At 42.4% G+C, this 13,650-nt stretch overlaps 1 protein-coding gene across 2 annotated transcripts; it reads right to left on the reverse strand.

The window, feature by feature from the left end:
* Positions 1-7,877: 7,877 nt before the first annotated feature.
* On the reverse strand, positions 7,878-11,278 carry LOC139385058 (iroquois-class homeodomain protein irx-3-like). Of its 2 annotated transcripts, XM_071130101.1 has the most exons (4): positions 10,842-11,278; positions 9,186-10,224; positions 8,587-8,653; positions 7,878-8,224 (listed from the first exon to the last, which is right to left on the reverse strand). In XM_071130101.1, exons 1-4 carry the CDS (start codon positions 11,055-11,057, stop codon positions 8,170-8,172), a joined length of 1,377 nt encoding a protein of 458 aa, XP_070986202.1. In that variant the 5' UTR covers positions 11,058-11,278; the 3' UTR covers positions 7,878-8,169. The 2 variants fall into 2 exon arrangements, with proteins under 2 accessions (XP_070986202.1, XP_070986203.1); XM_071130102.1 differs by lacking the exon at positions 8,587-8,653.
* Positions 11,279-13,650: the final 2,372 nt, after the last annotated feature.

A 13,650-nucleotide genomic window follows, 5' to 3' on the forward strand; every position in this document is an offset into this window, starting at 1 on the left:
GCCTGACAACAAGTTTATCTAAGCACAAAGAGAGAAGTTGGGAAGAATGGAGTGCTTTTTGCCTCCTGTCCTCTCCTCTTCTCCACTACTCTCTCGTCCTCTCCTCTCCGAGCGGACCAGAGCAGGGTTCAATTACTATTTTAAACCATTTGAAATACGGTGCTTGATTGATCTTTCCTGCTGCAAAGGAACCAATAGAAAAGTCCCAAATAGTTTTTGAACTAGAGTGAAGACTGGCCATGGGCGCCTAAACAGACAGTCAGACAAGGAAGACTGTGATTCTGTCTGCTAGACTCCTCACTGTATTGAAGGGTTGGAGATCAATAACCTGAGTTTACATCTCCAACGCTTGTAGGCATCATCATTATACAGCTAAGGCCTCACACCTGCAGTATCGACCTACTGCCTGCCCACGTTTACAACAAGCAAGCAGCACACACACACACACACACACACACACACACACTGTTTGCTGTATGTCTGGTCTGGTCTGGTCTGGTCTGGTCTGGCTAGGCTAGGCTAGGCTAGGCTAGGCTAGGCTAGGCTAGGTTAGGCTAGGCGGTGATGTCATCCCCTGGATGTTGCTGTCTAGACTGCCTCAGTAAAACAAACATAACCTGTCTTGATCAGAGCTGGAATGTGGTGGCTGTGAATGCCCCTATCAGTAGTATCACTGTTTGAATAAATCACCAACATCACAGTCGTGTATTGCAACATTTAGCTATGTTGATAAGTGGTGGTGTCTGTGTGTGTCCCCTGGCTGGCCTAGCTTGCCCTGTACCGTAGTACTGCTCTCTTGTTTCAATCACACTGATAAGCAGTGGAGCTCTGACTGGGTAGCTATTGGCTGACTAGCTTCCTGGTAGGGAGTTAAGACCTGTACCCAACCAACCGCCTTGCCACGCCCACACTGTACTATACTGGCAGACTGATCATCAGCTTCTTGTCTGTCTGTAGAGTGAGCCTAAATACTCTCCGTCTGTGGTGATCTCTTTCTCTCTGATTGGCGCACGCACACAAACACACACACACACACACACACACACTACACAAACAATCTGCGCTGTGTCATAACACTGATAACCAGTTCTGCCACCGAGGTGCAGAGCAATAAAACCATCATTTCAGTTATGATATATTGGCGATCAAGAACGTTTTATGAATCCAGTATTGAGTCATTCTAATTTGGCTGTTAACTGCATGTGGAGCAGTACACAACATTAATCCTGTCTTCCAAATTGCCAAGAGAGACTGTTTGCAAAAGATACAAAAAACAATTGACTTTTTAATGCTTTCATATTGTGCAGCGTGAGAGACACAAAAGACAAAATAGAATCCCATTGTGTTCCTGCTCTGTGTGCAAAGTGGAAAAATTCCAAACTCCACTGTGCCATGCTGATAGCCATGTGATGGATATGGCTTGATGGAGATACTGGGAATGAATGAATATAATGCAATGTATACAGGGATATGGATCAAAGAAAAGAGAGGAAGGAGAGGAGGACTGCATCCCAAATGGCACCCTATTCCCTATGTAGTGCACTACTTTCTTGGGTCAAAAGTGCACTATATAGGGAATGGGGTGCCATTTGGAGCGCAACCGAGAAAGAGAAGGAGAGAAACCGAGACTGAGAAGGAGAGAAACCGAGAAGGAGAAGGAGAGAAACCGAGAAGGAGGAGAGAAACAGAGAAAGAGAGATACAGAGAAGGAGAGAAACTGAGAAGGAGAAGGAGAGAAACCGAGAAGGAGAAGGAGAGAAACTGAGAAGGAGAAGGAGAGAAACCGAGAAGGAGGAGAGAAACAGAGAAAGAGAGATACCGAGAAGGAGAGAAACTGAGAAGGAGAACGAGAGAAACCGAGAAGGAGAAGGAGAGAAACCGAGAAGGAGAAGGAGAGAAACCAGAGTAGTGATAGTAGTGGGTAGACTCCCTATTACATTACTATTATTAAAAAGGAGCTCAGTCTCTTAATAAAGTCTATTAATCAAGCTGAGGGACTGGGTTCATCTGTTCACCCTCTCCAGAGGGTCTCTAATCCATCACACACAGTCTGTAATGTATTCATGGCAAGATGTAAGAAAGGACTTGTTTGACAGTGTTCCAAGGAGGAAGAATTTATTAAGTTCCCTTTACCAGCCACAATCCAGCCAATCATGTGCTAGAGACTCAAGGAGTTTTCCTCTTGTCCTTCTACATCTAGGAGACTAGACAGTGGTGCATCCCAAATGGCACCCTATTCCCTAGAAAGTACACTACTTTTGACCAGAGCTCTATGGGTCAAAAGTATTATAGGGCCCTGGTCAAAACTAGTGCACTACATAGGGATAGGATGTGACTTGGAACTCAACCAGTGTCAGTGCCTGCATGTGATTGTGAATAAAGGGGCCTGTATGCAATGTATGAAGTCTGTACAAATATTGGAAACGTCCAAAATATGTCCTCTCATTAACAGTGATGAGTGAAAGGGCCAGTATTGGCATGTGTTAGATGTGTTGGGGGTGTAAAGGTGCTGTCGTACAAGGCCTCTGCTGTGTGCGGAGAGCCTCTCCCTTCGCCCTGCTAGAGACCTCACTCCCGTGTGATCATCTCAAAAGCAGAAGAAAATGTGTCTTATTAGTTCGCACTGTGCGGCTAAATTCTGTGCTACACCGCTGACTAATGTACAAAGCTGAGAAAGAGTAGAGTGGCTGGTTGCTGTGCCTCTGTTAGTGACGTGTGAGGAGAGGGCGTGGGGTGGAGAGTGGAGATCTCTCTCTCTCTCTCCCCCTCCCTCCCTCCCTCCCTCCCTCCCTCCCTCCCTCCCTCCCGCTGGTAAAACCATGCAGCTCTTCCACAAGGCAATGAGGCCGGCGAGCGAGAGACATTTTATACACCAGCTCTCGGCTCGTCTTCAATAGTCAACTAACTCTTTCAATATACTACCCACATAAACAAGTTAACAAAAAAAACACTTTCATAAATACTATCATATATCTACATTTCATTCTTTATTCCAGTCTTTAGTTGAATCTTTACCAACAGATGCAACTCCATTGAGTGACAAAAAGGAGAAAGTCAGAACATATGCATGGTAGTGCAGAAGCATGTTTAATAGAGGGGTGGGATAAAAAGGCCCGAGCCCTTTGCTTTGTCAGGGGGAAAACATAAAGAGAGCAGTGCTCTGCTTTAAAGCTGCATTTCCATAATTGCCCTGTAACTTGGGCGAGGCTGAGGAATGAGTCTAACGGGGGATGAGAAAAGCACAATCTTACAGATGGGTGAACGGCAAAAGCCTAGACGCCTCTCCCTCTGTCCGCCTGTCTCCCATTCCCCACTTGTTGCCTTTCGGATTCAGTGAAAGAATTCCTCTTTCTAACCCCCATCAACAATAGGCATGAAATCGGTGCCCTCCCTCTCTCCTGCTCCGGCCCAGGAGAATTTCACTCCTTCCCGGCCTTTTGTCCTCTATAGTAGGCCTGGGGAAAACAGAACAACCCTCTTTACTCTCTGTCTCTTTTACTGGCCATTCCTTAACCTGTTTGTGCACCACTTCCACAGTTAATAATAAATATGGGCTATAAAACATACATTGGGGCACATGAGTTGCAGGTCCAAATCTTTGACATACTACAGAGAGAGCTTTTCTGTATAGCTCTTTTCAAATCCAATGTGTAAAGTAAACTCAATAACATGTTGGACTGGTGTGGAAAGGCCTGTAACCCTGTGTACCAGAGATATATCGTTGTGGTGGGATATGTGTTCTCTCTGAGATGATCTCTTCTCCTCCTGTGGTCACAGACTAACACCCAGGATGGGTGGGTTTTAACGGGCAACCCTCTGGGCCTGCCGTGCCTAGAGTGTGTGTGTGTGTGTGTGTGTGTGTGTGTGTGTGTGTGTGTGTGTGTGTGTGTGTGTGTGTGTGTGTGTGTGTGTGTGTGTGTGTGTGTGTGTGTGTGTGTGCGTATGCGTGCGTGCGTGCGTTGTGTGCGTGTGTGTGTGCGTGCGTGCGTGCGTGTGTGTGTGTTGTAGGGGACAGGGAATATCAGCAGTGCCTCATAAAGGGATTAGCTCACAGGACAAAGAAAGTGGTCCTCTTCAAAGCTGGACTGGGGCCACAAAGGAGATGACATTTGTCCGTCTCTGTGTCAGGAGGGGGTGTGGCGTGAGCGAACAGGGGACAGAGGGGGACGAGGGTCGCAATGACAGAAGGGGAGGCTGAGGTGAAAACACGAGGCTAACCCTCTTTATTTGGGCATGCCTTCTCTTTCACAGGGCACCTCTGGCCCCTTCTTCTGTTTATTTACTCCTCTGTTCTCGTTCTCTCCATTCACATGGGTCCTCCATCTCTCTCTGATGGCTCCATTGGCTGCCTGACCTGGCCAGGCCCCTTCACTGGCCCCACTACTACACCGTCCAACCTGGCACTACCGCGTCCGTGCGTCCGATCCATCCGTCCTGTCTGCCCACCCTCCTCTCTGGATCAATGCACAGCTCAAAATTACAGATTAGACTTCCTTTTCATGATTCTATCTTCTATCTTGGATTTTCCCCCCTCAAATTCAGTTTTTAACAATGCATTCCTTTTTTTGCAGGGCGTAGCTATGTACCTCTGTCTTTATTCATTGATGCTGGATGTGAGCAGCACTCAGGACAACAAAGGACATGTGATTAGTGATGGACTGAAATGCCATTTATTTGCAGCGTGTCAATAGGAACTGGGTTTCCCACAGCCTTGGTGCATGAGGCTCACCTCAGATCACTCTCACTTTATAATGTAAAATAGAACTGCCCAACAAGCACAATAATGAACTTGTCTATAAAAACTAAAATGTGTGTGTATTTATGTTTATTCTCACATTTCATATTCCTCATGAATATGATATCTACACTACTACATTTATATTAAGGACACTGCTTTTTGTAAAAATTATGTTGTTTTGACCATATAGCTGTTCTTTGTCTTGTTATTTTCTGGGTATAAATGCGCACAAGCAAGGTGTCCATCCGTAAATGTGTGTTGCCTTTCCTTTTTTATCCGTTGTGCTATTAAACCATACTCTCTGGCGAATCAATCAGTCAGAGTATTTAACATCGCTGGGAGCGAGGAAATAAAAAGAGGAGTCAGTGTTGATTATTGCTCAATAGGCACGAGGACATCCACTTAACGCGGGGAAATGAGTGACACACCGTGCCCCGCTGGAAGTGGCCCCTGCATGCGCTGTGCTGTGTAGCTCTGAGCGAAATGTTAGCTAATGCATTCCATTTTCTCTGTTCAACCCGTAGCAGGTTTGACACGTATGGCGACATAGACACAGGCATGATTCGTTTGTTTGTACTGAGGAATTGTAATCCCTAATTTCATGCACGAATCAGAAGAGGTCCTCTGCACTCTGAACAACGATCGCTGTCCCTTCAGTAGCATTCCGATTGAATTCTCATGATCAAGAGAGATTGTTCCAGAAGCTCCCTTGTCAACTAACATCCCCCAGAACACGGAGGAAATCATCATCAATATTTATGATCGTAATGAACGTGCGCACACATGTGTATGTGTGAGTAGGAGGGGAGATAGTTGTGGGGGTTCTTTATAGTTTATTATTCCACTGCAAGTACTATCACTGACAGGAAAAAGTATTTGTAATGCCTGTTTTTGATGAAAAATTATGTAATATCATGTCAATCTATTCTGTCAATTTGACTACGTTTTAATACTTGTGCCTGATTCTGAGATTAAGTGTGATACTGTATATGTTGGTTACATTTAAATGTATCAAATATGATGTACTTTTATACTGTGGGTTTAAGTTTCATTGTAGGCTATAGTTAATTTGAACAACCGAGACATCTTTGGGCATGTTCATTGGTATGGGAAGCGCGTTCTCTCTCGTGACCTGTGCTATGTGTTTTTAGTGGGTCATCGGTGATAGGCGAATGCTGTGTTACTTCCTGCGCCGCGCTGTGCAGCCAGAGCTCGTGGTGCCGGTGCGTTTCGGAGTGAAAGAGGGCACAAACCAGAAAAATGATTACATCAATCAGTGTCACAACTAGCCGCTGCGACTTATAAATATGCATAGTGCGCGCGCAGTTAGATAGAGGGCTCTCAGGAAGATAATTGATTGGACAGGAAGGCAGCATGGTGAGAGGAGCGCGAGAAGGCCAGCCTACTTAGTAGAATACCAAGCCCCGGTCCAAAGTTTTCTCCCCAGGCTGGGTCTCTAAGCACAGCCTCGAATGTCGGTTGGAAATGTTGGGCTTTCCTATCTGTTGTGTTGCGCTGCTATGTAACCATCCCAGAGCGAGCCCTGAAAACAACGCGGTCCTGCTCTCCATTGGCCAATCAACCCAAAACGCGCTCAATTGGTGGAATGTGTGACAGAATGCGCCATTTGTATGATAAAAAAAAAACTTCAACAAAGAGGGAAAAAGGAAATCTGGGGCTCCCCATACAATTTGAAGCCATATTGTCTGTATTCTTCTATTTTATAGGAAAAACAATGTAGGTTTTTGAAGAATACTATTTAATTGGCTAATTCAAACACATTCATAAATATACAAAAGTGTCTTATTTTCACGTATTTCGTTTCTATTTCGAAATCTGCGCTTAATTTCACTGCACAGTTGACTGTAAACATTTCTTGATTATTTTGTTGCAGTAGGCTTAAGTTGGGGAATGGTCATAGGCCTAGAACACCTTTCAACCATTTTGAAGAGGCGGTTGAAATGTACAATTTAAACGTTTAATACTTTTTTGTGAAGTGAAATAAACTGAGGGGAAAAAAACTAAATTAAAGGATACTGAAACAACGAATTGTGTGAATATGCACCCCATTTATTTTATTTTTGTTTATGTGGCCTGTTTATTAACAATGGTGTTTATGCAGCAGGAACATTTCCCAAGTTAATATGTACAAATAAAGGTCATATAAAAAACATTGATCAATTAATTGTTAAGAATGCAATTATCATATCCCTAAACCTTTTTAGGTCAATTGAGTGTAACGCTGGAGAAGGTTGTATTTTAATGCATGCCAAATCATGACAGCTTTTACGATGGACCTATGTGAAAATAATTTTTCAATGGCTTGTTTACATATTAATAATTACAATAGAAAGTTGTGATTTAGGTTAAAATATCCCTATCCCTGTCTTTTCCAAACCGCAGAATCGACGATGGTGACTAGTTTTGACTGTAGAGGGAGCTCCAACTCCAACTTTACATAAACTTTGTCTCACAACGCTTCTGACATGCAAATTATCTTAGATGTTGAAACAAACCTAAATAAATGATATCACAATGTATTGGTGGCATATGGTTAGCAGTGCAGCCCACAACGGCTGACCAAATTGAAGATGCATAAAAAAAAACATGTAGTAGGCCTAACACAAATATTACACGCGAACTGATTGCATCGTACATACAACACCACAACCCATGTACGCATAGCCAGCCTATACGATGTTTAACCTCTCAGTCCAAAATAGTTCCATCCAAATGGTCAGTAGGCCTACATAAATTCTCTTCATATGCCATACAATTTTCATACGAAAATTAATTAAATAATTATTCATTTTAATTCGTCTGTTACGCCTCAATAAGGATAATCCCAGAACAGTAATATCCAAATGTACGATGCAATAATCAGCTAATTACTCTTACGTCCCTCATATGAAAAGGCCTCAAATCCTGCTAGAATATTTACTTATCACAACCAAGTATGATGAAGCCTATTCGCCGTAGGCCACGCAGACTGACAAACACACATGCAAAAAGCAAAGCACTGCAATTCTGCACCACTTCAAAATCTAATTCGTAACATCTAACACCCACAACAACTAATTCTCCTTTCACAAAACAATCATCAGACAAACATCGTCCCAAAAATCACAAGCGATTTGAATAAAGTTGCAGCAGTTCATTTATTAGCCAAAATATAGACTTTCTTGTACAATTTGGTTCACAAGTATGTACATTTTCTTAACTTTATATACAAAACATTTTGAACATCAAATCCTCACAGAACTTACAAAAAGAAAAAGAAACTCACAGACTACTGGTTCATACATTATAACATTAGCAGGTTTACACAGGACATGCTTACAAGGTAAGTACACACAGATGTATTATTCTTATTTTACATTCTTACAACAGATTCAAATAAAACCATAAAAAGAAAGAGAAAAAGTCAAAGTCTAGGAGGAGGCGAGAGCTGACAGAACCATGGCTGCTTCGAGTTGATTCTGAGGCCTGCAACACACGGGTCAAGAAAATAAATACACTCAGCAAAGGGAAAATAATAATAACCCACAACTGCAAGGTAATGAATTGCTTGAAAAGTAAAGTGATATAAAGTGAAGATTGCTTTTGGAAAATGAGAGCCGGTTATAAAACCAATGTGGTGAATTTGAGCTGGGGGTTTTGCATGACAAATATGCAAATATATTTTGAGGCCTCAACGAAATTAGACAAGCACGGGGGAATCCATCTATTCGATGTCCTACAAATACAACACAAGGGCTGTAGTTTGAGTAAATGTGGTAGTCAACGATAAAATAGGATGTGCATCAAAAATAATATAGCCAAATAACATAAGGATGACAGTCTCTTACCGTCTATGAACTGGGTGAAAGGCTGTTTTTAACAACTTTTTCTCTGCTTCCAAGGCACTAGATCTCTCTGAAATAATAATGGCAATAAAATACATTTAAAAAATGCATTCATTTTCCCGTCTTTAACTAGAGCACAGCACTGTCGCAGTGCATTTAGTCTATACTTTATTTTACTGCCTGGGGATCTTCACGTCAGTCACGGGTTAAATACAAGCACGTACAATACTGAAGTAGGTAAGTGACAAAGAAATATGGGGCCAACTGCTGAATTTAAAAACCATTTTCGGACATGAATAATAATCCATTCTCACAATAAACCAGCTGATAATAACATTAAAAACTAATGCCTTTTATTCCGACCACCTCTGTCTGTATTCCCCCAGTTCAAAGCTTCATAGCCACCTTATTCTGTCACATAAACGACAGCATGGAAACACACTTTTTATGATCATCTTTACGGCCTCAAAATGTCTGTCCAAGACAGGCCTATTTAAGTAGGCTAATGCGTTAAAGAGGGATAAGTAAAGTCTGAAATAGAGTAATAATGAACCGTTTGTTATACAGTCAGGCTCGCCAGCCTCAGTGTTGGTGACATGTACCTGTGACGGCTGTGTCTGAGCTATGACTCTTGTCCTGCGTGTGTTGCTGCCTGCTGTAGAGGGCGAGCCCGTTAGCCGAAGCCTGGTTCGCCAGTCCAAGGTAATGGTTAGAGTTCAGTAATGCGAGCTGGTGGGCAGAAAAAGCTCGGTTTGTCCAGTTCTGGATTTTCCCAACAGGACAAGAGATGAGTCTGTGATGAGGGCTGATTATGGTCTGGGCGGCGGGCCCAACTGTGTTGCTGCCATTCATTTGTGGAGATTTGCGGGGATTGTCAGGAGTTGTTGCTGTCTCCGCCAAAGACCAAATCTTTGGCTTTTGGGCCGGGGCTGCGTTATTTTCTGATGGGGGCGAGTTGATGGACACCGGATTCAGTTTAAGTTGTTCGACATTCGGTTGTGAAGCTTTCATTTCAAAAGAGTTATGGTGGTGGTGGAAGTGCTCGCCCCGGTCCACGTGAATGTCTTTGCCCTCCTTCACTACAGCCTTCAGAAATCTCTGATCGGGCCCTTGTAAATCCTCATAGCCATCTGAAATCTCAGAGTCGCTTCTACCATCTAATTTTAAATCAGCGTGTAGGTCATCCTGATCATCCAAGTCGTCCTTATTCTCGATATTTTCCGTGTCGATATTTTCTAAATCAATCTCTTCCTCATCCTCCCTCTTGTCCCCTTCCTCTCCCTCATCGTGATCACTGTTGTAAACATTTCCCTCTTCGTCTGTGCGGCTCCGGGGAGTCCAGGTCATCTTGTTCTCCTTCTTTAGCCTCCTCCTGGCATTGGCGAACCAGGTGGAAACTTGGGTGAGGGTCATTTTGGTGATGATGGCCAGCATGATCTTCTCCCCCTTGGTGGGGTAGGGGTTCTTACGATGCTCGCTTAGCCAGGCCTTCAGTGTACTCGTGCTCTCCCTGGTCGCATTTTTGGGTCTGGACGGGTCACCAAACTGATACTGGCCATATGGGTAAAACGCTGGGTGATGGTGGGCAAATCCTGGGTGTCCTTGTACGCCTGGACTGTCTTTCAACTCATACTGAGCACCCTAAAAGACAAAGAGCAGAGACCCAATGGGATGTGTGAGATATTATGATAGATTAATAAAGTTTGCTAAATGAAATTCTGCTTTATGGTAAGTAAGACCAAATCATATAGGCTAATATATGCAATATATATGCAATATAAAGCCACTATCACCACATTTATCTTTCTTTACATAGGATCTGTGATTTCTGCGTTTACGACTAACAAAAGCATTACCATATGCAAAAGTTACACATTTTTATTTGTTACGCACCATTTCCGTTCGCGACAAAACTATTTGATTTATAACACTTCCCTACCAATTGCAAAACATGTAATTGTATTTTAAGATGCCAGTATACACACTTAATATATAGCGTTTGATTTCAGCTGTTTTCTTTATTTTCTAGTGGTCTAAACATAGGTTTTCGACTGACATTTCAGTTATAGTGCTACTTTTTAGCTACTTTAACTATTTCCAAAAAAAGGAGTCAATGACAAAGTTGACCAACGAGTCTTCTTGTTTAGTCCTGAATTGATCATTGTCTCAATAACGTAACGTCACTTCGCCCTTTCTCTTTTTTAGTCTGGGAAAGCAAATGAAGGAAACCAGAGGCATAAATAAACAAAGGCACTCACCAATTGATTGAAAATTGATATATCGTTTGAATAGGGCAGAAATGCTCCATAGCCCTGTGCTGCTGCGGCGAAAGGTGATCCATACATAGTTGAGAGAACGTTTGAGAGTGCCCCGGACGGGCTCAACTCCGTCCCGGCTCGGGCATTGCTGATACCCTGTCGCTCCGGTGGGTATATCGGTCGGATGTACTGGTATCCCAGCTGCGGAAAAGACATGGTCGTAGAAAAAAGTCTGCTGCAATCACAAAAAGCAGGGAATCGCCCTCGCGGTGCGTACTGCGATATCCACTTTACAGTGAGTACAACAAAGTGTAAGGGAAGTCTATATTTCCTCAAAAAACAGCCAGTGTAAACGATCCGATTGCGCCTTCCTCCTTCACTTCCCTATTGATCTGGATGGACTAAGGTCAGGTCCTTACAGATTGCCTTAGATTATTGCGACTCTTTGCTCTGATTGACATTTCTAGTCGTTTAGAAGCCCCTCCCATTTCTCAAATCTCACCCCCTATACACACTCTCGCTCCGCTGCGCGCCCCTCTCTCTCTCCTGTATTTCCCCTGGATAAGTGCACTGACGTCGCGATCTCTTATTTGAATGGTTTTCAAATCTCATTTGATGGCTCGCCAATCATTTAATTTGTTATTTGTTCGCCTGAGCCCTACCCAATTTTAGTGTTAATTCACAATTTGTGGTCATTTGCACAAATAGTAAATATTTCAGTGTTGTTGAGTGATTAACTTCACATAAGCCTAGTGTCTCCAGTTTTCTTATAATGCATGTGTCTTACGTATGTGCAGCCACGACTCATGTCCACTGGAAAGAAAGATCTAAGAAATGTATGTTGTTTGCCCGTATCGAGTGATTTTGACTCACGAATGCTAGAAGTCTATGGTCAAGTTGTGTTTTCTTACACCGTTTTACACCGTTGCGGACGCTTCTAACAATTGGCAAGCGGATCGGACTCAAATCACTCTTTTAATTTGGGACATCAAACAGTTAGTTAGCATGTAACCATTTGACTTCAGAGAGAAAGTTGTCATGGAATGAAAAGCTGCATGGGTGATTACCGCCTGCGCTGTTAATGAATGCAAAGTGTTAGCGTCAACAATGGCAACGATAAGTAATTAACACGTTGAGTATTGTGGCGGATATACATTTAAAGTGATAGACTGGAAACTAAAATATTGAGGTAAATAAATATTTTACATGAACAACAACAATACAAATAATGTTGATGTAAATAATAATAGTGTCATAAAATAACGATAATGATGAGGATAATAATAATAACAATAATAATAATAATAGCCTAATAATATTAGTAATAATAATAGTTGCAAGTGGTTTAATTTATTTAATATTCACAGATTTGATTCATGCTGCACGGAAAGCCATAGCTATTTGGAAACAGGTTAGGCCAGTTAAAAACAATCTTATAAAATGTAATTTTGTATGTATGTACCAAGACTTCCCTTCCAGGAAAAATATAATCTTTACAAGACTATCGCTCATAAAGATTAGGCTACCTTTAAGAAATCCCCTTAATGAATTTGACAAAACCATGTTTTTATTGTTAATAATTCGGATTAAAACAAAGCAAGGGAGTCAGAATTGAAATTCCATGAATCAATATATAAAAATATGTAGGAAACATCCCTAATCGTATTACATCCCCGTCTTTGTACCATCATATGTCTGTTCATCGTTTGCAAAACAACTACAGTGGTGACTTATAGCATTGCTGTTGCAGTTTATTTGAATATGATAAATCTCAGAGCAATATTGACAGCGAGATTAAATCTCATCAATCTCAGTTTAGTTTTGATGATGAGATCCGGTTTCCAAGAACTAGGTCTATGTCTATGTAGGCCTACTTGTTTAAACCTTTAATCTCCTTTTGGAGCTGATATCATTGTCTGGGAGGGATAATAGCAGCTATAATTTCTCATATAGACTATAAGGCTACGCCTTGTTTCCATGAACTCAGTGCAGAACCTCCGTGTTCCCCTTTAACGTGCTGGCATCGTGACACCCAACCGAACCTGGATTATGAGGTTATTAATTACAGCGAGTGGCTGATGCCATCCAACCGGCATGGTAATCACTACATAGCAGTCAATAACACTCAGGCACACACACCAACCTGCAGCAGAGAGAACGGAGGGCCCAGACATTACAGCTGAGCTGAGAACCTCAACATTGATATTTGCCTTCAGATTGAGGGAGGAATGTGTTAGTTGAATGAGTTCAACTAAAATGGGTGAAGAAGTTAGTGTAAGATGTGTGTCAAGTGTCACACGCGTATGGAAATGCTGAATATTGGAACGGCCAACTTTCGTGTTTTCTTTGTGTTATAATATAAAAGCAGGTGTTTGGAAGTGTGAGTGTGAACGACATATCTGCCATTTAGTGTCCCCTCGGAGGCGCTCCGCGTTTGGATGGACACGTGTCTCATCCCCGGGACCTGTCGGGGCCCCTAGGACTCCGTCTGATTTATAACCCCAATCAAACACATATGCACTAACTTAACACTTTCACAACGACCCGGGAAACTGGCATAGCCATAAACCACTAAGACTCTCAGCTCTCTCTTACCTCCACTCCACACCATATAGCGTCCCATAACCTGCCCTCTCCGCTTGACTCTATAACATACACACGATGGATGTATGAATCAAATGCACCAAACACTGGGGCAGCCACACCACCACTATTATTACTACTACTATTACTATTACTATTACCACTACTACTACTACTACTACTACTACTACTACTAGGAATAATAATAATAGTAATAATAACAATA

Source organism: Oncorhynchus clarkii, chromosome 26, assembly GCF_045791955.1.
Source record: "Oncorhynchus clarkii lewisi isolate Uvic-CL-2024 chromosome 26, UVic_Ocla_1.0, whole genome shotgun sequence".
Lineage (NCBI taxonomy): Eukaryota > Metazoa > Chordata > Actinopteri > Salmoniformes > Salmonidae > Oncorhynchus > Oncorhynchus clarkii.